Source organism: Canis lupus, chromosome 30, assembly GCF_048164855.1.
Source record: "Canis lupus baileyi chromosome 30, mCanLup2.hap1, whole genome shotgun sequence".
Lineage (NCBI taxonomy): Eukaryota > Metazoa > Chordata > Mammalia > Carnivora > Canidae > Canis > Canis lupus.
In genome coordinates, this window is record NC_132867.1 from 43,225,489 (window position 1) to 43,249,737 (window position 24,249).

Here is a 24,249-nt window from a genome sequence, read left to right on the forward strand (position 1 = left end):
GACCCACCCTATGCATGTGTTTCAGGGCGTTCCCCTAGACCTCAGTGTGTGTGCAAGTGCTCCGCCGGGTGTGGTGTGTGTGCATGTGTGCGAGTGTGAGTGTGCACCCCGCTCTCACGGCATCTGTGAGCTGTGACCGCTGCAGAGCCGCCTGGTGTGTCCTGTGTGCGTGTGCCCCAGGGTCTGTGTCCCCTGGCATGTAGCCCAGGGGTGGTGGCTCTGTGCCGTGGGCCGTGCGTGTCTGCCGTGCGCCCAGGGCTCCGTCATGGGGACGTGCACACGCGCAGCCCCTCCACCTGAACGTGTGCCCCTCGTGTGGTGTCTGCCTGTGGCCTGTGGTGTGCGTGAGCGCCCCTCCTGTCCGCTTGCTTACCGCCTCTGGAGGTGGGAGTGTGTCTGAGAAAACTCGAGAGTCCGGGGGAGGCAGTGCCAGGTGAGCACAGGCTCCCTGAGTCTGACGGGTGCTTCTGGCCCACGCCCGCTCCTGGAGGCTGAGCGTGGACCCCCGGGCAGGGCCGTCCAGCAGGGCTGCCCCTTGACCCCGGCGCTGCGGGTGTGGGGCTGCGGCGTGCTCTGGTCACGCACCACACGGAAGCAGAGACCCACCCGTGGCCACAGCGTGGGCCCCGCGTGTCCTGCGACTCGGAGGAGCGTGTCGCATGTGTGGCGCATCATTTCCGAAGCTGCAGGTGTAGCAGCAGGTGATCTTTGTGAGTCACCCGTGTGACTATATCTCTCATTTATGATTTTGAGGGTTTTTTTTTCTCTCTTTAGCGGACGTTTGTGTTGTGAAGGTAGAAGGTGCCCCTTATCTCTGTAAGACCGACGAAGTTGGAGAAATATGTGTCCATTCCAGCGCCACGGGCACGGCGTACTACGGGCTGCTCGGCATCACTAAGAGTGTCTTTGAGGTCCGCACCTTCCCGACCGTGGTGTTGAGGTTGCGCTCCGTGAGCGTCCCCGCGGCGTGGGCCTGTGCCCTTGTCCGCAGCCTGCTGGGCGTAGTGTCAGCCCGGGAGCTCTGGGCGGTGGGGAGGAGTCCGGGGAGCGCCCGGGGCTGGGGGGTGGCAGGAGATCGCAGGCCGCCCGGGCACAGGGCCCGAGAGACGCCAGCTGTGGGGTGGCCTGTTCCCCACCAGGGATCCCTGACTCTCCTGGCCGGTGGTTAATTGTCCACACGCCGCCGCCTAACTGTCCCCTCCCTGCTCTGCAGACCGTCCCGCTCACGGCAGGAGGGGCGCCCGTGTCTGAGCGGCCTTTCACCAGGACGGGGCTGCTGGGCTTCGTCGGGCCGGTGAGTCTGTTCTGCTGCCAGGACCCGGGCCTCCCAACAGGCGACCCCCAGCCCAGGGAGGGGCCCGGTGCCCTCCACGTCTCGCCTACATGAGGCGGCACCCACGACACAGGGCTGGCGGCCCGAACACCCCCGGGTGCCCTCTGACCCTGATTCCCATCAGTGGTCATGCGTGTGCTGTGCGTGCCGTCGGCGCCCGAGTCCTGACCCGTGTCCTTGCTTCCAGGACGACCTGGTGTTTGTCGTGGGCAAGCTGGACGGGCTGATGGTGGTTGGAGTTCGTCGACACAACGCTGACGACGTCGTGGCCACCGCGCTGGCCGTGGAGCCCATGAAGTTTGTCTACAGAGGCAGGTGATGCGCTGCGGGCCCCTGTGCTGTGGCTCTAGGTCCCTTCTCTGTCGAAGTTCGAGCATCTGTCTGCGGTAGAAGGAAAGCCGGGTGATTGGAATACACACAGCCTTAAAAATCCCTGTTCATCAGGAAATCTCCACGGAGGAAAGAACGATATTTGCAGCCAGGAGCCCCTTAGTGTCCTCACTGCCCACGGGCCGCAGGTTCTCTGAGGACGGGGCCCAAGCAGCACTCGCGTCGGCTCCTAGACGCTCAGACATGCAGACAGAAACAGCCAAGGGCCATTTCTCTGGAACCGCCGAAGGTCCATGCTCTTTCCCGCTGAGGTTCAGTGAGACGTACGCAGGGGCCGCGTCGCTGCAGGGTGGGCATCGGCCCCGTGTTTCTGAATGTGTTAGGCTGGCACCTCCCGTCGTGGCCTCAACCCTGGGGGGCTGGGGGTGCGGGGGAGCCGCGGCTGGCCCTGTCCTCGCTGGCCTGCTCGGCTGGCTGCGTGTGTCACCATCTTCTCGGGCCTGTGCCCCTGTTGCTCAGGCCAGGGCCCCAGAGCCTGGCCCGACACCGCCTGTGAACCTTCCCAAGGAAGCCACAGGGAATGCGCACCCTGGGGGTCGGCAGGGTGTGGGGCGCTGGCACGGGGAGGCAGCAGGGCGGGCCTGGCGGTGCCGGGGGAGCTGCCAACGCGTGACCTGGGAGGCGTCCACGGGGCAGTGCCTCTGGGTGGGCTGGGGCCCAGGGCCTGACAGGGCCGAGGGGAAGCCCAGCCCGAGCGGCCACGCCCTGAGCGGCGGCGCCGGGTGAGTGACGTGGGCTGTGAGGGATGGTCCCTGCCGCTTCCAGCGCCACAGCCACCCCAACGTAGGGCGCGGGCGCCCAGGCGGCCCATCCAGGGAAGTGTCACTCTTGACTTCAGAGTCAGCTCTGCGGTGACCTCAGGGCTGTGAGACTGAGCCCCGCGTTGGGCTCTGCCTCCGCCTCCCCTGTTGGTGCTCCTCGCTTGCTAAAGATACAGAAAGAACTAGAGCCAGAGCCGGTAGAGCGTGTGCCGCAGCGAGCGGGGGCCTCGCTGGGAGGGAGGTGTCCTGGGAGGAGGATGTGGTAACTAAGCCCAGGCGGCAAGGCTTCTGTTATGAAGCACACACAATAGGTGGAAGAAATGGGAGAGGCCAGCTGGAGGGCAGACGAGGGAACTATCCAGAAGTAAAAAAAGAGTTTCAAAGGAAAAAATCAAGAGAGGTGGGGAAAGAGGAAGGGCTGTCATTGGAACAGCAGCCCTGGGCGCACAGCATCCTGGGAGGAGGGAGGGGACCCTGGGAGGAGGGCGTCCTGGGTGCGGGAGGGTGTCCTGGGTGCGGGAGGGCGTCCTAGGTGCAGGGAGGGTGTCCTGGGAGGAGGGCGTCCTGGGTGCAGGGAGGGCGTCCTGGGAGGAGGGCGTCCTGGGTGCGGGAGGGCGTCCTGGGTGCAGGAAGGGCGTCCTGGGTGTGAGAGGGCATCCTAGGTGCAGGGCGGGTGTCCTGGGAGGAGGATGTCCTGGGTGTGGGAGGGCGTCCTGGGAGGAGGGCGTCCTAGGTGCAGGGAGGGTGTCCTGGTAGGAGGGTGTCGTGGGTGCGGGAGGGCGTCCTGGGTGCAGGAAGGGTGTCCTGGGAGGAGGGCGTCCTGGGTGCGGGAGGGCGTCCTGGGTGCGGGAGGGCGTCCTAGGTGCAGGGAGGGTGTCCTGGGAGGAGGGCGTCGTGGGTGCGGGAGGGCGTCCTGGGTGCAGGAACAGTGTCCTGGGAGGAGGGCGTCCTGGGTGCAGGAAGGGCGTCCTGGGTGTGGGAGGGCGTCCTAGGTGCAGGGAGGGTGTCCTGGGAGGAGGGCGTCGTGGGTGCGGGAGGGCGTCCTGGGTGCAGGAAGGGCGTCCTGGGTGCGGGAGGGCGTCCTAGGTGCAGGGAGGGTGTCCTGGGAGGAGGGCATCCTGGATGCAGGGAGGGCGTCTTGGGTGCGGGAGGGCTTTCTGGGTGCGGGAGGGTGTCCTGGGAGGGGGGTGTGCAGAGGAGAGGGGGCCGCATCCGAGACGCGGGACTGGGGCGGTCCGAGGAGCTGTCTGTCCGAGTCTGTCCGCCAACCCGGGCTCGAGGGGGCCCTGAGACTCCCCGGCTGAGGCTCGGGAAGGTGGCAGAGCAGCGATGCTGTTAAGTTCTCAAAGAGAGTCTTTAACTTAGATGCCATGTTCATCCGGTTGCCCCCTAATTGTGTGGTTGTAACACGAATGTCCTTGGGTGGAGGAGTGTCTGATAGGGGAAGAGAGGTGACCAAGGGCAAGTGTGAGAGGCCCGCGCCGCAAGTGCGGGGCAGGGAGAGCGTGAGACCCCCGGAGCACAGTAAGCAGGGGGAGGAGGGGGCAGTGGACCAGGGACACGGCGGCAGTACCTCTGGACAGACGGTTGCGCCCACGGCGTGCCGCACGCATTAACATCCTGATTAGGGAGTTTTCTTTGAAGATCTGTGCCCGGTGGTTTACTTTGCTCCAGAGTCGTCCGTGCGCAGTGACTGGAGCTTGTGGCAGCTGCGTTGCCGGAGCCCCGGGGGGTCAGCCTGCCAGCTCTCCACGGGCAGCGCAAGCACGGCCGCGCCCTGCGTGTCCAGGGAGGGGGCGTCTGTGGCCCGTTGGCCGACCTTTGCTGGGTGGTCATTTCTGTCCTGTCTTCCCCCAGGATTGCCGTGTTCTCCGTGACGGTGTTGCACGACGACCGGATCGTGCTCGTGGCGGAGCAGCGGCCCGACGCCTCCGAGGAGGACAGCTTCCAGTGGATGAGCCGCGTGCTGCAGGTGGGTACGGGCGGCCCGCTGCTCCGGCGGGGGTTCAGCGGAGTCTGTGCGTGTGGGTGTCGGCTCCCCTCCTCCCGAGCCCTGCCGGCCCGGCTCGTGCCTCGCTCACGTGGCCGCGGGGTTGACGTACTGAGCGGCACCGCCGTCCTCCGCCCCGTGCTGCCCACACACGGTGGGCACTAAAGAATTTGGGCTTGCCGTCTTGCAACTAATGCCATGTGACGGTTGGTGCCCTAGGACAGCAGGCCCAGAGCTCCCGTCAGCGGGGACGGTGTAAGTGGGACTGTGGCTTGGACTCGCGGGGACTGTGGGCACCCAGCAGCGCGGGCGTCCAGCGCGCCCTCACAACAGTGCCCAGCAGAGCAGGTGAAAGGCACCGTGCAGGACGTTAACACGCGCCGTTCGCTTGCTGGCCCTCTACCCCCTGCTCAGGGCGGGGCCACCTCCCCCGTGCTGCACGGGCACTCATGTCGTCAAACACTGAGTGAGAGTCCAACATAGTATTTTAGGGGGAAGGGAGTGAAAGGCACACGCCGTAAGGTGCACCAACCCACAGGTACTGTTCGGGGAGCGGTTTTCAGCTGACTTGATGGCATGTGACTCACCTGTGCCATGAGCCCGCCTGTAAGCGGCAGTTAGGGTGACCCGGTGCCCCCCCCCCAGCCCAGGGAGCCCCTGGCCGGCTGTGTCTGCTCGGATGGGCGCCGCGGCCCATCTCCCTTTCTGCCACGGACGCTCTGTGCAAAGCCAGCCACGCTCCTGGGCCCCTGCCTGGCTTCTTGCCCTCGGCATGGTTTGGGGCCTCCTCTGGGCAGCCGTGTATGGATCTCTGGGTGACATTCACTGCTCACGGGGTTTGAGAAGTCCCCTGCTGTCCCGCCACCTGCAGGCCAGTCGTGTGGGGTGGCCGGAAGCCGTGGACTCTGGGCCCCAACAGCCTCACCAATATTCAGAAACAGCATCGTAATGACCCCGTGTTCCCGTCAGGCTGTTCAGCACGTACCAACCCAGGTCCTGGCTGTGTCCCCGCCTGGCCGCCCCCTTCTCCCTTCGGAGTGTTTGGAAGCAAATGCCAGACATCACATTTTATTTGTATGGATTTTAGTATTTCTTTACTTTTTAAAAAAGATTTTATTTATTTATTCAAGAGAGACACAGAGAGAGGCAGAGACACAGGCAGAGGGAGAAGCAGGGTCCCTGGGGGGAGCCTGACGTGGGACTCGATCCCAGGACCCCGGGGTCACACCCTGGGCTGAAGGTAGGCGCCCAACCACTGAGCCACCAGGCATCCCTATTATTTCTTTAAACAAAGAATGTCATTATCACATCTCTAAGAATTAATAATTTCTTTTACTTATTTTTTAGAAATTGAGGCATAATTACGATAGAACAGTAATTTCGGGTGCACAACACAATGATTTGATGTTTATGTACACTGTGAAGTGATCACCACAGTGAATCTAGTTGACATTCATCACTACATAATCACAAATTTCTTTCTTGTGATGAGAACTTTGAAGATTCACTATGTTAGCATTTTTCAAATGTACAAGTCAGTATTCTTTAAAAGATTTTATTTACTTATTAGAGCGAGCGTGAGCAGGGAGGAGCAGCAGGCAGAGGGAGAGGGAGAAGCACACTCCACTGAGCAGGGAGCCCGACGGAGGACTCGATCCCAGGACCCTGGGGTCATGATGTGGGCCGAAGGCAGACGCTTCAGCGACTGGGCCCCCCAGACACCCCACGACACGGCGTTTCTAACCGCCATCAGCGTGCTGTCGTGACACCCTGGGGCTCCTCCGCTCTGCACCTGGAACTCCGCACCCTCTGACCCTCCCACCCGCCCTGTCCCCCTCTGTAGCTGCTAGTCTGTCGTCTGCATCTGTGAGCTCAGGTTCAAGATTCCACGTGCGAGGGCACGTGGTGTGTGTTTCCCTCTGACCGACTGACTTTGCTCCTCGTTCCACCCTCGAGGCCCATCCGCATTGTCACAGATGACAAGATCTCGTCGTGCTTTACAGCCGAGTGACGTCCTCTGTGCACACACATCCTGTCTGTCCAGCGTCAGTCCGCGGGCACTGGGGCTGCTTCCCTACCTTAGCCCTTGTAAGCAAATAACACAGGCGTGCATTTATCTTTTTGAATTAGTGTCTTTGGGTTTTTTTTTTTGTTTTTTTTTTTTTTTGTTTTTTTGGTAAATACCGAGCCGTGCGATTGCCGGGTCATATGGCAGCTCTGCGTTCAACTCTCCACGGTGGCCGCCCCACCTGCGTTCCCCCCAGCAGTGCAGGAGGACTCCTTACTCCTTACTTATTCCCCACATCCTCACCTGTTGTTTCTTGGGCTGTTGATTGCAGCCACTCTGACGGGTGTGGGGTGATACCTCACTTTTTAAGATTTGCATTTTCCTGTTGATTAATGATGCCTTTTCCTGTACCTGTTGGGCACATGTATGTCTTCTTTGAAAAAATGCCTATTTAGATCCTCTGCCCATTTTTTTTAAAGATTTTATTTATTTCCTCATAAGAGACAGAGAGAGAGGCAGAGACAGGCAGGGAGAGAAGCAAGCTCCATGCAGGGAGCCCGATGCGGGACTCGATCCCAGGACCCCGGGGTCACGCCCTGGGCTGACGGCAGACGCCCAACCGCTGAGCCACCCGGGCGTCCCGAGGCACCCCGGCATCCCCTCTGCCCATTTTTTAATTGGATTGTTTGTTTTTGCCATTGAGTTGTGTTAGTTCTTTTTATATTTTGGATATTAACCCCTTATCAGATATATGATTTGCAAGCATCTTCTTCCATTTAGGGGTGTCTTTTCATTTTGTTGATGACTTCCTCTGCTGTGCAGAAGCTTTTTTGTTTGATATAGTCCCACTTATTCATGTTTGCTTTCATTGCTTTTGTTTTGGTGTCAGATCTATAAAGTCATCATCAAGACCTGTGTCAGGGAGCTTATGACTTATGTTTTCTTCTAGGAGTTTTGTGGTTTCAGGTCTTATGCTCAAGTCTTTAACCAATTTTGATTTTATTTTTGTGGATGATGTGAGAAAAAGTGGTCCGGTGTCATTCTGCATGTGGCTGTCCAGTTTTCCCAGAACCGTTTACTGAAGACCGTCCTTTCCTTATTGCATATTCTCACCTCCTTTGTCATAAATTAATTGACCATATGTGCTTGGGTTTATTTCTGGGCTCTCTATTCTATTCCTTTGATCTGTATTCTGTTTTTATGCTAATACTGTATTGTTTTGGTTACTGCAGCTTTGTAATATCATTCAAACTCAGGAAGTGTGATGCCTCCAGCTTTGTTGTTCTCGGATTTGCTTTGACTGTTCAGACTCTCTTTTGATTCCATAGAAATTTTAGAATGGTCTGTTATATGAAAAAAATGCCATTGGAATCAGGGATTGCCCTGAATCTGTAGATTACTTTGGGTAGAATGGACATTTTAACAATATTAATTCTTGCAATCCATGAGCATGGGGAGTGTCTTTGTATTTTTTTGTGTCTTCAGTTTCTTTCATCAATGTCATAGTTTGTCGTATAGGTTTTTCCCCTCCTTGGTTGAATTTATCTTATTTTTCTTGGTGCAATTATAAATGGAATTGTTTCCTTAATTTCTCCTTCTGATGGTTCATTCATTAGCATACAGAGACACAGCATGTGTTCCCTGCAACTTTACTGAATGCGTTTACCAGTTCTAACAGGTTTTGGTGGAGCCTTAAGGGTTTCCTTATATAAGATCATGTCTTCTGTAAATAGTGACGATTTTATTTCTTCCTTTTCAAGTCAGATGCCTTTTGCTTCTTTTTCTTGCCTTATTGCTGTGGCTGGAATTTCGAGTTCCATGTTGAATGACGGTGGTGAGAGTGCACCCCTGTCTTATTCCTGACGTTAGGGGAAAAGTTCTCAGCTTCTTAGCATTGAGAATGGTGTTGATTGTGGGTTTGTCAAATATGAACTTTCTTTTTTTTTTTTTTATGAACTTTCTTATATTGAGGTATGTTTGCCCATCCCTGCCGTGTTCAGAATTTTTATCGTAATAGTAATTTCTTATAACTAAATATAGTTTGTGTTTAGACTTCTCTGATTATCTAATGTTTGTTAGATTCAGGATCAAAATGAGGTTAAAAAAAAAATTGTACCTGGTGGGGACAAGGTCTTTAAGGCTTTCTCGGTCTGTAGATTCTTCCTCTGCTGTGGTTTTTCTTGCAGTTAGTTCATGGATACAAACAGGTTGTTTGTGCAGAGTGTTTCTTTAACCTGAATTCCGAAGAGGGTGCCTCTGTGGTGTCCTTTCATGCAGACCTCTGGCCCCGCAGTCCTCCTGCACACTGGCTGGATCTGGAGGTTTAATTAGACTCAGGTTCAGTTTTCTGGCAAAAATTCTTCCTGGAAGGTGGCACATGATGTCTGGCTGCCTCTGCTGCTAGGACTTCACAGTGGAGCCACCTTGATGTGAAGGCTCACCAGAGCACCCTAGAATCTGTCCTCTTGAGAGCTCTGTGTCCTCCTCGGTCACCCGGGGACCTGGAGGCAGGATCGATTGCATAGTAGTGAGGTGGTTTCTCAGAATCCTCTTAAAGTGACCACTGGATTTTATTTGTTCCACTCAGAACTAATGGATGCAAGCATACTGGATGTGATTCAGTCCATTCTAGTTTTTTTTTTCCTCCCAGTGGTCAATGGGAGCCCCTCTACGTTGGCTCTTGAGTCCTTTTGACATATTCTTGGAATTCTTTGAGGCCACAGCAGAGACATGGAGGCTCAGACGCTTGGGGCAAGGCAGGTGTTTCACATCCTAGACCTGTCGTGGCCGGGACCCTAAGGACCCTGCCACTTCCTAGGGGATGTGGAATTGGGGACCACCTTCTGGGCAGTGGGTGTTTTGGCTTATTCACTGTTTCTGGGCCTTCTTCAGTGGACAGAGGAGGAAATGATGTCTGTTCGTAAGAGCACCTACATCATGAATTTATGCTGCTAGCCCCAGCTCAAATTCGAGACCACAGAATTTTTACTTAACCCATTGATCTTCTTTGTCCCATAATGAAAAATTGCAGACATCACCAGCTCGCAACAGAATCACTCATCTGCCTCAGGCCACGCTACACACTCTAGTCGCAAATTAATGGTCTCTACACTCTCTCTGAAATGTGAGATTTCCAAGAGCAGCTTAACATGTTTTTGCGATTCCTTTTGCCCATAGGGCATATGTCATCGGGGTGGACTAAAGAAATTTTGGTGTTTAAAGCACTTTAAATAAATGCTCTCTCTGGGGTGTTGCTACCTCCCTAATTCCAATTCAGCTGAGTTTCATCTGTTTTATTTTACTTTCAGTTGTTAGGGCGTGCTTTCTAAAATGTCAAGTTTTTTGTATGTAAAACATATACCAGGCTCCAAAGTCCAATATGAAGCCAAGATGTATTCAGGGAAGTCTGGTCTCTGCCCTCACGGCTTTGCTGGCTTATCTGATTTCCTTTAGTTAATATGAGCTTCACATTTATGTGTGTGTGCACGTAGACGCAGTACGTGCGTGCTCAATGATGGGAAGTGTACACACGTCTCCCCATGTTTTCCATCTCATAGGATGTCTCAGAGATCACTGCCTCTTTGGTCTGTGGATCTGAACGTTCTCACCAGTGCAGTGTCCAGCCTTCTCGCCTCGACCAGCTGTGAGCGGGTCAGCGTTGCTCACATGCAGGTGGCTGTGCAACAGGTCGGGTCTCACCGCCTCCTGTGTCTCGTTGTTCCCTTCCAGGCCATCGACAGCATCCACCAGGTGGGCGTGTACTGTCTGGCCCTGGTTCCTGCCAACACCTTGCCCAAGGCTCCTCTTGGAGGGATTCACATTTCTGAAACCAAGCAGCGTTTCCTGGAGGGGATGCTGCACCCATGTAATGTGCTCATGTGTCCTCACACCTGTGTTACCAACCTTCCCAAACCTCGCCAGAAACAACCAGGTGAATCGTTTGTAACAACACTCGTCTATTGGCAGCAGCCACACTCATGGTTAAATGGTGCGGCCCCCTGGGGGCCTGCATCTCTCGGGCTGGGGTTAAGAGCTGGGCCATCCAGGCGGTCACCACCTCCTGCCTCCCGGGAACCCAGCCACAGATGAGAAAACTTGACCATGTCACCCGTGCGGTGGTTTTCACCTGCCTGTTGGAACGCACCTCAGTGACTAAGTGCAAGTGTGGCACTGAGGCTCAGGGGGTGAGAGGGTGGCTCCCTGGGAATAGCCATGAGGTCCCAGAGCCGCCGTGGAGCTCGGGGGTCGGAGGAGCTGCAGCGGTGCATGGGCCAGCCAGCCCCCCAGCTGCTGACGCCTGAGGACCTCAACAAAAGGTCACCCTCCCTTCCCTCATTTCACACATGTAAAGACTAATTCCAGAGCCTGCTTTGACTGTTACTTTGGTTCTTTGGGTCATTTAAATTTTTAGTAAATGCGCATTTTTCTTTTACCGATTATTAAACGCATAAAACGTCATTGAATAAAATATACTTACTTGGGAACATTTAATATGTTTTGTATGTGAACTGCAGTAAAACAACGCGGTTTACTGAGTGTGTGGCTGTGGCTGAGGCCCAGGCGTACCCGCAGGTGTATGCTGGACGGAGAATGTCTCAGCGTGGCATTGCTTATGTCTGAGGGAGACCCTCCAGCTGCTTTCCTGAGTGAGGGGCCTCATCCAGAGACGGGTTCCGGCCGCCAGCTGCTCACGCAGAACCCCCCGCCCCCCACAATGTTTTCCAGAGGTGGGGCCGGCCTCCATGATCGTGGGGAACCTGGTTGCCGGGAAGAGGATCGCACAGGCCTCGGGCCGGGAGCTGGCTCATCTGGAGGACAGCGATCAGGCCAGGAAGGTAACGGCGGTGCCCGGGAGCGCGAGGTGGGCGCCGGGGTCAGGCCGCGGACTGAGGGGCCTCTCTGCGCAGTTCCTGTTCCTGCCCGACGTGCTGCAGTGGCGGGCGCACACCACTCCTGACCACCCGCTGTTCCTGCTGCTCAACGCCAAGGTGAGGCCAACCTGCTGCCCATCCTGGCTGTTCCCCGCGCTCTGTGCCCGAGCCCCCACCCCGAGGACCACTGCCCCCCGCTGTCCTCCGCCTGGGGAACCCGGCTGTCCCTGAATGTAGGCAGCGGCGTTTCATCAATCCAGTGCTTAGGAAAATTCTCAGGAACAGTGTGCTCATAAGGAAATGTTTATTTCCAGTGAGCTAAAAGGAAATGTTTATTTTGTGAAAATTAGGAATTTAGACTTTTTGGTTTCTAGCTTTAACATGACAGATGCTGCTTACTGCCCTGATCCTAGTATAGATTCCATGATTTTGGCTGCGTTGTGATGTGAGGACACTGTACCAGGAGCCCTTAGGATAGAAAGGAGGTGCTGTAACCCTCACATCCAACTGTTGGGCCAGCAGACGAAATACAGGACTGTGACATTAAATAACAGTAAAGGTGCCGCCTCACTCAGATGCGTCACACTGGCCGTGAGAACGTTTGCACCTGGACACAGGTGAGGGCGGGCTGCTGTGGGCCTAGGACATGCTGGTCTAGCTTTTGTTGCCGCTCATTCCTGCCCACTATTTCATCATTCAAAAAATGTTTATTGATACCTCTCTGGTGCTGGGTGTCAAGTCAGGGGACCCCGCCCTCAGGATGCTTGAAGTCAGTCTTCCCTGCTGGAAAACTGGTCCGGAAGAGAGACCGTGTCCTCTGCTCACTGTGTCTGCAGATCTAGAACGGTGTTCAGTAAACGCTTACTTTGTGGTTGGTTGAGCTCTAAAGTGCAGAGACAGCCGATAACGAACAAGCGGCCAGGATACAGTGAGCTCATGGTGGGACCAGGGAATCAGAACAGCAGGGGTGGGGGGCCGGGGGCTCCGAGGCAGGCCCCACCAGGTGCTGGTTGCTGCCCCGAGGCTGCGGCGGGAAGCCCTGCATGGGACGCAGCCCCAGGAGGGACACGCTTCTTGGTTCTGAGCGGCTCGTGGGAGTGGGGCGGGGGCAGCGGCGTGGGGGAGTGGTCTGAGCACCTGAGCTGGCCTGTGCTCCTCAAGGCAGGGGGCCCAGGACCCCGCACGGGTGCTCACCAGCCGCGAATGGAGAGGTCGGCTGGCTATAGAGCCCAGAGCGGGTGTGGGGGGAGCCCCCGGACGACTGGCTCTGGCCTTTTCCCGACTTCCCCCAAAGTCATGCGTGAAACTGCATTTCTTTTGGTTTGTCAGCCTTCTTGGAGTTTGAATTGACCTTAGGGCCCTAAGGACTTGCCTGGCCTCATAGTGCAGAAGGGAGGGCTCTGGGGCGTGTCCTGTCCTCTGGGGCCTGTTCCGGGGTCTGTTCCAGGGCCTGCTCCGGGGCAGTATGTTTAGACCAAGCTGCACTTTTAATTTCCTTAAGAAGAGCTCTGAGGCCTCCCCGACCTGGTTAGCAGAGGGAAGGAGGCATTTGCTGGCAGCTGGTCTGTTTTTTAAATTTTATTAATTAATTTATTAAAAAATGGGATCCCTGGGTGGCGCAGCGGTTTAGCGCCTGCCTTTTGCCCCGGGCACAATCCTGGAGACCCGGGATCGAGTCCCGCGTCGGGCTCCCGGTGCATGGAGCCTGCTTCTCCCTCTACCTGTGTCTCTGCCTCTCTCTCTCTCTCTGTGACTATCATAAATAAATAAAAACTTTTTAAAAAATTAATTTATTAAAAAATATTTTTAACAAAGAGAGAGGGTGAGCGAGTTGGGGGAAGGGCAGAGGCAGAGGTAGGGAGCAGCCCAAGCAGGCATCACACCCAATGTGGGGCCCCACCGGGGCTCCATCTCACGACCCCAAGGCCATGACCTGAGCCGAAACCAGGAGTTGGACCCTTACTGGATGAGCCCCCCAGGCGCCCTCAGACGGTGCTGGAAGGGCCGTGTCTGCCGTCACGGTGCTGAGTCGGGCCTGCTTCCCTAGGGCACCGTCACCAGCACTGCAACCTGTGTCCAGCTGCACAAAAGGGCAGAAAGGGTCGCCGCCGCTCTGATGGAGAAGGCAAGACTGAACGTTGGGGACCATGTGGCTTTGGTCTATCCCCCAGGTAAGCACACGGGGCCTCCCTTGGCGCTGTGCTCACGGGACACTTGCTGTTATAAAGCAGACACCCTCGAACCTCCAGCCAGGTCAGAAAGTAGGTCCTGGTGGGCGCCCCGGACGTCCCTTGGCGTTCCCCGTCCTGAGCACCGGCTCCTCCGCTGTCCCAGGAGCCGCCGCCGTGCCCAACCTCTGTCGCCGCCGCGTCTTCCAGGTCCCAGGGTTTGCTCACCCTGCACCCCTGCCCATCAGGCTAATCTGCCAGTCTTCCTGAAATCTGATGCGTGTTTGGAGTCTCTTTTGATCCACAGGCTCTTCCTTTCCCCTCTGTTCACAATTTACCACCGAAGACCTAGTTTGATGCTGCAGAGGCCCCACAGGCCAGATGCTTCCGAGCAGCACGCTCAGGTGTGGGCCAGCGTCATCTTGTCGGCAGCTGGGTCCTGGTCCCGGGTCAGACTCCGGTTCCGTGCCTTGCCGGCCCTGCGTGGTGTGGGAGTACTTCATCAGGGACCCGTGTTGGCTTGGGTGGCCTCAGCCACTGAGCGACGCCTCACAGCTCGTTCGTTCGTTCTCGGAGGTCGCCAGCAGTGATACTGTAGGCCTGGTGTTCCTGGCCGGGCGGTCACCTGCGGGAACCTCCCTCTACCCTGCGCTCGGTGCGCTGCATCCCTGCTGAAACTGTCCTTCCCAGCCCGCGTGCTCCCGTCATGCTCCGGACGTGACCGGTCGGCAGATCTGGAAACGCACACGCCATTGTGCACTCGTGGACTGAGACCGATCTGCCGGGTGTCCGTCCTCTGCCGTTCGTTTCTTCACCAAAGCTCAGGTCACCCCGCGTTCGGCCAGTGAGAGCCCCTTCTGGCTTCACAGCGACACCAGCCCCTGGGGGCTTCCTGCCGTGTGCTGGCCGCGGTTCCCGTCCCTCCGCACCCTGGGCGCCAGCCGTCCCCCAGAGCCCCGTGTCCCCGGAACAAAGTCCGGGCGTGGGGGTGCTCGTGGCTCCCGGGTTGACCGCTGTCGGCCTTTCCATGAGCAGAGCTAGAATCAGAAATCCCACAACTGCGTCTGGGAGGCGCTACCTCGCAAGGCCGGGGTCAGGACGGTGGGACTCTGACGCGACCCCTTCTGCCTCGTTCCTCCCGTTTCCGTACAGGCTCCCGCTGCTTTGGGGCAGGCAGATGAGAGATGCTCGAATATTGCAAATCAGGGCTTAACGCCCTCGCAGGCAGCGTGCCCAGAACGACCGCGTGGATGCCGTGGCCCCTGCGTGAGCCTCGGCAGCGGGTGATCGCTTCCGCTGTGTCCCTGCCCCTTGCGTCTCTGTTGCCAGAGGGACGGCCTTGGCTTCCCTCCCGTGGTTTCCGTGTTTGTGGGGGGTGGACCCAGCGCTCCGTGGCCCAGGCCTCTGTCCCCACCACACAGGCTGCTGACGCTCCTCGGAGCCCTGCTGCCAACGGTGTCTCCCGAGGTCCTGTCCGTTGGTAACTGGTGGCGCGTGAATGTTCAAGAGCAAAGCCCAGGGGGTATGGCCGGGAGGGCCGGGGCTCTGTCCCCTGACCCCTGAGCGGCCCCTGCGCTGTGGCCGCGGGAAGGAGCTGGGATGCCGCACGGAGGACGGAGCGGCACCAGGAGGTCATCCCAGGAAGACACGGGGTTGGGGGAAGGTCGCTGCCCTTCTGGGGACCCCGGGGTGCCCGCTAGGGGACTCCCAAGCCACGCGGACTGCCCATTCCTGGGAGAGGCCTGCGGGGGTCATTCCGTCTCACGGGAGCCTCACGCTCCGTCCTCCTGGGGGCGCAGGGCCTCTGCACACCCCGGGAGCCGTCTTCTCCGCCCTGAGCCGTGGGCTGGGGCCCAGCAGGCTTCCCATGTCACCTCAGCGTCCAGCACACTATGGGGTTGCACCCAGCATGGCCCCTGCTCCCGTCCTCCCCGGTCGGCCATGGGGCTCTCCTCTTCATCTCGGGAAGTTCCTCCTCATGGCCCCCCTTCCTCCCTCTTCCCTGCACCTGGAGCTCTTCTGACCCGAGGTTTGATCCATCCTCCTGACCTCGGGCCCTCCCGGGTCCTCCCGGGTGTTGGCTCTGCGGCGGCGACATCCTTCCTGCCTGAGCCCCGGGCTGCCTGTCCAGGCTGGAGGTCGGAGGTCAGGCGTGCGTGTGCCGGCGCCCCCACTTCTCCATGCCGGGGCCCTTCCTCGGGGGCCGCAGGTGTAGACAGCTCGTCCCCGGGATCTGGGCCCAGGGGGCAGACTGGTCTCTTGGCGCGGACCCCGGAGCTCCCACTGGCGGTGCCGCGCTGTCTCCTCCGTCCGCTCCCTGCTGTGGGTTTGCGCCACTGTTGGGGTTCGGAGCCGACGACCAACAAGGTCTTCGGTGCAAGCAGGTGGCTTTGTCAGAGTGCAGGGATGGGACCGCGGGCAGGTGGAGCTGCTGGGGGGGACGTGAGGGCAGCTGGCCCAGCCGGGGCGGTGGGGTGAGGGAAGGGGCTGCCCCGGAGGACGCTCAGGACGCCCGAGGCCCTGCCGCTTGTTCTCCCTTTAGCGAAGCATCGACGTCACAAGTCTCCCGGGGGAACATCTCTCCCTGCCCCGGGCAGCCATGTGGCCGCAGGCCATGAGGGGGTTCACCTCCACCTGCGTTTCCTTCGGCCTCTGTCCCCACGTCCCCCCACACCTGGGCTGTGGGGCCGCCTTCCCCCGGGGTGACTGCCGTCCCCACTCCTCAAGCACACCTGCACCCCCGGGTCCTAGGCACGTGCCGGGTGTGTGCCCCTGGGGCTGGGCGTGGCTGAAGACACGCAGCACGTGGAGGGGCGCGGGGGGCCTGACGTCACGGGGGGGCCTGATGCCCCGGGGCCTGGGAAGGCTCCAGTGCGGGGACGAGGAGGGAGGGGGTAGCAGAGGGGGGCCACGGGGGGCGCTGAGAATCCACAGGCCGATGCTCTTCTGCGCTTGGGGCTGAGCCGCTCGGAGCACAAAAGACCCTGCCTGCTGGAGGCCCCCTGCCCAGGCTGCCCGGGCTTCCCCGGCCGCAGGGGCCACAGGGGCCCGGGGGGGTGTCTCCCAGGGGCGACTTTCTCCCGAGCTGAGGGATTGACACCCTCCCCCCCGAAGCTGCAGAAGGGGGATGCTGGTGGGATCAGGGGGGATCGTGCCCCCGCCCTGCACCTGCAAGTACGCGCGTTCAGGGGTCAGCGTGAGCTCTGTGAGCTCGAGGAGGCGGGCTGCTGGCCACGTGTCCGTCGTGTGCGCCGCGGGGCTGCTCCGCCTCAGTGTGTCCGACTAACCCTGCTGGCCCTGGGGGGCTTGGGGCCCCGCGACACCACCGGCCAGGTCAAATGTGCCCTTGACTGTGACCCTGGCACTGAGGATGGAGGCATCGCAGGCTGGACCGGCTTCAAGATGGTCTCATCCCCCCTCAGTGTTAATACGGGGAACCTGAGACGTTTAGACATTTGGAGAACATTTTGGTGGTCGTGTTACGGTGAGCGGCTGACAGCAAGGTGGGCGGCCGGCCTGGAGGAGATGTGCAGGGAGCACACACCGCCTGTGTGCCCCCAGTTCCCCCAGGGGCAGGCCCCCCGCCCCATCCTCCCATCTCCCTCTGGGATGGGGTCCCCCTGCTGCGCCCCACCTTCTCCTGGGGCTGGACTCCTCGCCGCACGCCCCACCGTCTCCCTGGCTGGACCCCCACCCCGCGCCCCACCTTCTCCGGGGGGTGACTCCCTGCCTCGTGCCTTACGTGGGCCCCGGACGTGTGTTCTTACCACGTCCTTACATAGACGTCGTCTGTTCCAAAGAGGTCACTGACCACGCCCCTTACACGAGGCCGTGTCTGCTTGCGCGGGCAGCGGGGGTGCAGGTCCTGGCGAGGGCAGAAGCCCGGCCTGCGTGAGCCCCTCAGCTTCTGCGTGTTGACACTGCGTTCGTTTGGGGAAGCCGTGGCTTTATCCAGGTAGCACTGGACTCAGAGCCTCTCCTCTGTGCTGCCGTCCCACGGGACCGGGTGCCGCCCGCCACGCCCACTGCGCACTGACCCTCTGCCGCATGTCTCCCCAGGGGTGGACCTCATTGCCGCCTTCTACGGCTGTCTGTACTGTGGCTGCGTGCCTGTCACGGTGCGGCCCCCACACCCCCAGAACCTCGCCACCACGCTGCCTACCGTCAAGATGATCGTGGAGGTACCTGTGCACCCTGGGCCGGCAGGCGGGCCTGCCCCGGGGGACGGGGCCCTGAGTGGGTCCAGCGGTGGTCTGGCCGTCTCTCCCGGGCCCCACAACACGCTCACGCCTTCGACCCCATGCTCTGCAGGTCAGCAAGTCCGCCTGCGTCCTCACGACACAGGCCATCATGCGGCTGCTCAAGTCCAAAGATGCAGGGGCCGCTGTGGACGTCAGGACCTGGCCAACCATTGTGGATACAGGTACGGGCCCTTGAGGCATCAGGGTGTGTGCCGGCCCCCGGGACACAGCGCCTCCCCTCCCCTTGTTGTGCAGGTGGTACTGTCGCCACCGAACAAGAAAAGTTAGGTGAGAGCGGCTGACAGATGAAGGGCCACCTGCCCCTGGGCCGCCCGCAGCTCACCTCTGGGTGTCCCTCATGGCTGGGCGCCCGCACCGCAGGGACAGAGTCCTTGCTGCAGCCCGTGTGCCTCACGCTGTCCTCGTGCCTGTACAGCACTTGGTGGTGGGGGCACAGGTCCCCCAGCACACCTGTGCTTTGTCCCCATCATGGCAAGTGCTGCTGCTCCCCGGGAAGTGCCTGTGGGCCAACCACCCCTCCCTAGCAGCACCCCGCGGGCTTCGTCGGTGACTCGAGGTGCACAGCCAGTGGGCAGGCGGGCGCCCTCCTTCCCCATCACCCCTGTGGGCGTCTACCCTTGACGCCAGGGCAAGAGGTCAGGGATCGTGTCTGTGGCCACCTGCTCGATACCCGTGTCCAGGCTGGGGGGCTGGTCCAGGGCAGGCGGGGTGGGCCCCAGGGTGGGCTCCAGAGAGCCCCGCGGCTTCACCAGCATGCTGCGACCTAGGCTCCAGCCCCTGCCTCTCTGTGTCTGGCTCCGGGTCCTCAGGAGGGACGGGGCCAGTCCACAAGGCTCTTGCCGTGGTCGCAGTTCTTGCTCATCCTGGCTCCGCCACAGGCTCTGTGACCGTTGGCGCGTCCCTGCCCCTCTGAGCTGCCCCGCTGTAACGGAAGTGGCTTCCCATGCGGCTCCCGCGACTTGTCTTTCCCCTGGGTCCACCTCACCCACTGTCCCAGCTGCTACACGTTCGCAGCAGTCATGGGGCTCTGCTCCCCGTGGCAGTCCCCGAGGGTTAAAGTGAGCTTCCCCGTGTGTGCACGTAGCCTGCTGCCTCCAGGCTTCCCTCCTGCTCCCCGCTCGCTCCCCCCCGGACCCCCGGGACTCCCCAGGTACAGAACCGTATTCTTTCTCCCGTGAGAGCCCAAGTAGCCTTAGCATTACTGGTGTCTGGTTCAACAGATGACATACCAAAAAAGAAGGTGGCGAGCATTTTCAGGCCACCGTCTCCAGACGTGCTCGCCTACTTGGACTTCAGCGTGTCAACCACGGGGATTTTAGCAGGCGTGAAGGTGGGTCCTGCGCTCGCGTGCCGTTCGCTTTTGCCTCGGGTGACGTGGGCAGAAGGGGTTGGTGCAGGTTTGTGCGGGCCTCCTCTGACCCGCAGCTTGCAGCAAGGGTGTCGTTCCTCGAAGTGTGGCGAACACCAGGAAAGCCCCCCCGTCAGGTTACCTGAGAGCATGTTCCGATGTGTTATGGTAACAACTAAACTTTCAGATTTACCACTGGCTTTGGGAGCAGGTGGTTTGATGAGTCTGTCTCCTTACCAGGAGCCAAGAGCTCCAGTAAGTTTTTCTGTTACTCTGAAACCTCATTTAGAAGGTTTTCGGGGTGCCCTTTCCTGTGCATTATTAGGTTGGTATGGGGATTTGAGCCAGCCATCCTTTGAGGAAGTAACTGACTGGCGACGTGGCCGATAGGTCCTGCTGTCGCCTTTCTTCCCTCTCATCACTGACACCTTCCCTTTTACTTCTTAAGATGTCGCACGCAGCCACAAGTGCCTTGTGCCGCTCCATAAAGCTGCAGTGTGAGCTGTACCCCTCGAGGCAGATCGCCATCTGCCTTGACCCCTACTGTGGCCTCGGCTTCGCCCTGTGGTGTCTGTGCAGGTGAGTGCTGCAAGTGGTACGCAGGTAGGGTGCAGGTCACCGCTGCAGCTGGTGAGTGTTCAGGTGGCGAGCAGGTCAGTGCCGCAGGGGGCCAGCAGGTCAGTGCCACAGGGGGCCTGCAGGTCAGTGCTTAGGTGGCAAGCAGCTGAGTGCTGCAGGTAGCCGGTAGAACAGTGTTTGGGTGGCCCGCAGGTGAGTGCTGCAGGGGGCCTGCAAATGAGTGCTGCAGGGGGTGCACAGGTGAGTGCTCAGGTGGCAAGCAGGTGAGTGCACAGGTGGCCAGCAGGTGAGCGCTGCAGGTGGCATGCAGGTCAGTGCTCAGGTGGTGCACAGTTGAGTGCCGCAGGGGGCGTGCAGGTGAGTGCTGCAGGGAGTGCGCAGGTCAGTGTTCAGGTGGCACGCAGGTGAGTGCCGCAGGGGGCCAGCAGGTCAGTGCTGTAGGTGATGAGCAGCTAAGTCCTGCAGGTGGCGAGCAGCTGAGTGCTCAGGTGGTGTGCAGGTGCCCCTGCTCTGTGCCCACCTGCAGCCAGGAATCGCCTGTGTCATTCTTTGGAACCTTCTGGTTCACTGCTGATGCCTCCGCAGTCTGAGATGCACATGTGATGGTTGGTTTAGGGTGAGAAGGATCAGAGCCTGAGTTTGAAACTGAAGGAAAATGCACTTTTCAGTGAGTGTAAACGGCTTCCGTTACTAGTAACGGAGGAGGTGACTTAATTCCATCCAATTTTAGGAGGTAGGGACCCATTTAGGACGTCGAAAGCCAGCGTGTCCGTGTCCAGCCAGCAGGCCCTGCCCCGGGGTCCTTCTGAAGGGCTTGGGGGAGAGACCACTGCCCATGTCATGTCACACTCCCCCCAACACAGAATTTTCTAGTGAAACTCCCACGTGATGCTGGAGAAGGAGGCGGTGGGTGTGGCACCCGGGGCTGCCCGGCACTGATCCTCCCTTGCCCCCCAGCGTCTACTCAGGACACCAGTCTGTCCTGGTCCCTCCGCTGGAGCTGGAGAGCAACGTGTCCCTGTGGCTGTCCGCGGTCAGCCAGTACAAGGCCCGGGTCACCTTCTGCTCCTACTCGGTGATGGAAATGTGCACCAGGGGCCTGGGAACGCAGACGGGTGTCCTCAGGGTGAGTGTGCGGCCCTGCACCTGCCCCGGGCCCAGCCCTGCCCCTGCTCCTGCCCCTGCACCTGCCCCAGCCCTGCCCCTGCTCCTGCCCCTGCATCTGCTCCTGCCCTGCATCTGCCCCAGCCCCTGCATCTGCCCCAGCCCTGGCCCCAGCCCTGCCCTGCTCCTGCTCCTGCTCCTGCTCCTGCCCCTGCCCCTGCCCCTGCCCCTGTCCCTGCCCCTGTTCCTGCCCCTGCTCCTGCTCCTGCCCCTGCCCCTGCTCCTGCTCCTGCATCTGCCCCAGCCCTGCCCTGCCCCTGCCCCTGCCCCTGCTCCTGCCCCTGCATCTGCCCCAGCCCTGCCCTGCCCTGCCCCTGCTCCTGCCCCTGCCCTGCCCCTGCTCCTGCCCCTGCTCCTGCCCCTGCCCTGCCCCTGCTCCTGCCCCTGCTCCTGCCCTGCCCCTGCCCTGCCCCTGCCCCTGCCCTGCCCCTGCCCCTGCCCCTGCTGGGGTCCAAGGCCACCTCAGAGGGCTCAGGGCCACCCCGCCCACCGCTCCCACAGATGAAGGGGGTGAACCTGTCCTGCGTGCGCACCTGCATGGTCGTGGCCGAGGAGCGGCCCAGGATCGCGCTCACGCAGTCCTTCTCCAAGCTGTTCAAGGACCTGGGCCTGCCGGCGCGCGCCGTGAGCACCACATTCGGGTGCAGGGTCAACGTGGCCATCTGCCTCCAGGTGAGGCCTGCTGCACCCCTCGGTGCCCTCCCTGTGTGCGCTGTCCTGCCTTCCGGTCCCCGGTCCCTGCTTGTCCTCTCAGCCTTTCATGTTCACCTCCGTGTGGCCGTGGGGTCTGTGAGCTTAGGGACTTCACTGTGAAAGCTACTGTGGTCGCCTAGAGGCGCAAAGGCTCAGCGGCAGTGACTCCTACCCCCCTGGAGACACCTCTGAGGTGGTTACAACACGTAGCTAACTTTTTAAAGCAAGATAAACTTCGGAAGACACCTGCAAATTTTAAATTGAAACGTTAATTAACAAGGTTTGTGTAGCCCCAAATATCACTTTTGAAACATTACGGTGTTTTGCTTATTAAAAGGAAACACAAAGTTTTAGGAATGGAAGTGCTGGGGTGAGACAGCGACTGGCTGTTCTCTGCATTTGGCAGCGGTATCTCCATCTCACTTCTTCCTAAAAACGCGCTGAATGCCTTCCTCACGGGCGTCCCGGGCCGCGCATCCCCGCGCAGGGCCATCTCGCAGGCGGGGACCCCCTGCCTCCTGGCAGCTCCCGGCGTCCTGTGTCCCGCGAGCCCCGGGCCCTCCTGGTGTGGGAGGGGTGTGAGCAGGTGTCGCTGTCGATGCCTCGTTAGCGGCCCCAGGGGAGGCTCTCCCCGCCCCCCACCCTCCGCCCCCCCTGCCCCCGTGAAGGTGTCCGACTGTCGGTCGGCCGTGGGGCGCTGGTAGGGTCGCCTCGAGCTCCGTGGGCCGTTGTCGTTTGCGCTCTGAGATGCAGTGACGTGTTTTGCTTTCTCCCACGTGCGTCCCTCACGCGGCCTGTTGCTCTGTCGGTCTCCGCGCTGTCCTCCCCGTGCCCCGCTGCCGGCCCTCCTGGCCCCTGGCAGCCCAACAGGCTGGGGAAGCTGGCTGAGCAGGTACGACCTCGACCCCCGGTGCCGCCGTGCTCCCCGTGAGTTCGCGCAGCCTGGCCGTGAGCCCCGACGCGCCCGTGCCTCTCCTGCCGTCTGACCGGCTCACGGCCGTGTAACGAACGTATCACAAAGCTCCTTTGAAACCAAATTTACGAGCAGCCCTGTTTTCAGCAGAAGTACCAGTCGTGGCCTTGCCTCCGGACACAGGGCAGCGTTTGGTCTCAAAGGAGACGCTTGTTTGGATTCCGGGGCAGACGTGGGTCGCGCTCTCTGGGACCCTGAGAGGGTGACGTTGCGCGGGGCCCGCTCAGTCCCACATTCCTAGTGTACAAGTGGAACGCAGTGCTCTCGGCGGGCTCGGTGCTGAGCAGGGAGGTGCCGTGGGGGTGGATCCCGGGAGCACCCCGCGGGGCCCGGTACCGTCCCCGGCCACGGAGCCAGCCTGCCCTGCCGGCGGCGTGATGCCCCCCAACCTTCGGTGGTGTCTGTACCATCATGCGGAGAGCGGGGAGCTGTTAGCACTGGCCTCTAGGACCTCGCGTTACCGGACACTGCTGCCGGCAGAGCGCTGCCTCCCGGGGTGACCCCTGGGGCCCGGGGAGCCATCCCACGGCGGTACCCGTGTAGACACAGACGCTATTCTTACAGGGCACGGCCGGCCCGGACCCCACCACCGTGTACGTGGACATGAGGGCGCTGCGCCACGACAGGTGAGGGCCCACCCCGACCTCCCAGCTCGCGGGGCCGCCGGCCTCCTGCTCCCTCCCGTGTGCCTGCGCCTGTCACTCCCACACCTGGGGGTGATGACAGTCACTGAACGCTGGACTCATGGCCTCCTACTGGATGGAAGCCAGTAAACCAACCGATGGCAAGCGTGTTTCACATGGTACCATTTCAGGACGGCCTTAGTGTTCCCTCAGTTAGTGCCCTGGGGCCAGGGCGCACCTGTGGGCGGGGCCCCTCCTGCCCCGAAGCTCCATCTGGGCTCTGGACCCTTGTAGGTCATGCTCAGCTGGAGGCTTCCCGGGGCGGGGCCGGCTGGACAGGAGGTGAGCCCCGTGCAGCCGGCAGTCATGGCGAGGCGGGATCCAGGCCTGAAGGCGTAGCCTCAGCCACAGGCTGGCCGTCGCAGTGACGGTCGGTTTCTGATTTCCTTTCCCTTGTTGGTTCTCAGGGTCCGTCTGGTAGAACGGGGATCTCCGCACAGCCTGCCGTTGACGGAGTCCGGAAAGGTAGAGGAGGCCGGTGCCCACACCCCGTCCTCTCGTGTTAGCCCCTGGCGGGTGCTGAGAATCAAAAACGTCCCATCCCATTGGACACAGGCCTGCGCTGGGCTGCTGCACGGGGCACGTCTCCCCCTCGCTGTGAACACAAGGACATCTTTGAGCGCAACCCCGAGAGGGGCAGCCCCAGAGGAGCTCCCCCTGAGGCTTGAGCCGTCGGGGCCCCTGGGGCCGGGCCCAGGGCCTCCGGGGTGTGGAGCACAGGCGTCTTCAACCAGGGGAAGAAATCCCTGCGGGGCTTTATTGGCCGTGTCACAAGGTGTGGGGACAGCTGGGCAGCCGGGCGCAGGGCACGGTGGGGGCAGGGCAGGGCCTGCCCCTGCACAACCCCAGAGGCAAGAAATGGAGGTTGGCACAGCCCAGGCAGCCCGGAAGGGCCACCCTGACTGCTCTCACCCCCGTGGTCACGGCTGCCTCTCGGGAGGCAGGGAACTGCCCAGAGGGGGACAGGGCAGCGGGGCAGCAACAGGACAAGCCCATGTGCCTGCGTGGGGTGTGGGTGAGGAGGGC

At 60.3% G+C, this 24,249-nt stretch overlaps 1 protein-coding gene across 7 annotated transcripts in view; it reads left to right on the forward strand.

The window, feature by feature from the left end:
• The window catches only part of DIP2A (disco interacting protein 2 homolog A), a 92,618-nt gene that overhangs the window by 63,340 nt on the left and 5,029 nt on the right, over nucleotides 1-24,249 (forward strand). For 5 of the 7 annotated variants that reach the window (XM_072807279.1, XM_072807285.1, XM_072807280.1 and 2 more), the window contains 17 exons: nucleotides 775-911; nucleotides 1,214-1,294; nucleotides 1,521-1,648; nucleotides 4,342-4,456; nucleotides 10,212-10,413; nucleotides 11,208-11,317; nucleotides 11,390-11,470; nucleotides 13,401-13,524; nucleotides 17,581-17,702; nucleotides 17,833-17,944; nucleotides 19,004-19,113; nucleotides 19,580-19,710; nucleotides 20,668-20,836; nucleotides 21,376-21,546; nucleotides 22,430-22,459; nucleotides 23,105-23,166; nucleotides 23,631-23,688. In XM_072807279.1, coding sequence (XP_072663380.1) covers nucleotides 775-911; nucleotides 1,214-1,294; nucleotides 1,521-1,648; nucleotides 4,342-4,456; nucleotides 10,212-10,413; nucleotides 11,208-11,317; nucleotides 11,390-11,470; nucleotides 13,401-13,524; nucleotides 17,581-17,702; nucleotides 17,833-17,944; nucleotides 19,004-19,113; nucleotides 19,580-19,710; nucleotides 20,668-20,836; nucleotides 21,376-21,546; nucleotides 22,430-22,459; nucleotides 23,105-23,166; nucleotides 23,631-23,688 — 1,943 coding nt within the window. The remainder of the gene's footprint in view (nucleotides 1-774; nucleotides 912-1,213; nucleotides 1,295-1,520; nucleotides 1,649-4,341; nucleotides 4,457-10,211; nucleotides 10,414-11,207; nucleotides 11,318-11,389; nucleotides 11,471-13,400; nucleotides 13,525-17,580; nucleotides 17,703-17,832; nucleotides 17,945-19,003; nucleotides 19,114-19,579; nucleotides 19,711-20,667; nucleotides 20,837-21,375; nucleotides 21,547-22,429; nucleotides 22,460-23,104; nucleotides 23,167-23,630; nucleotides 23,689-24,249) is intronic. The other 2 variants (XM_072807282.1, XM_072807283.1) reach the window with 1 other exon arrangement.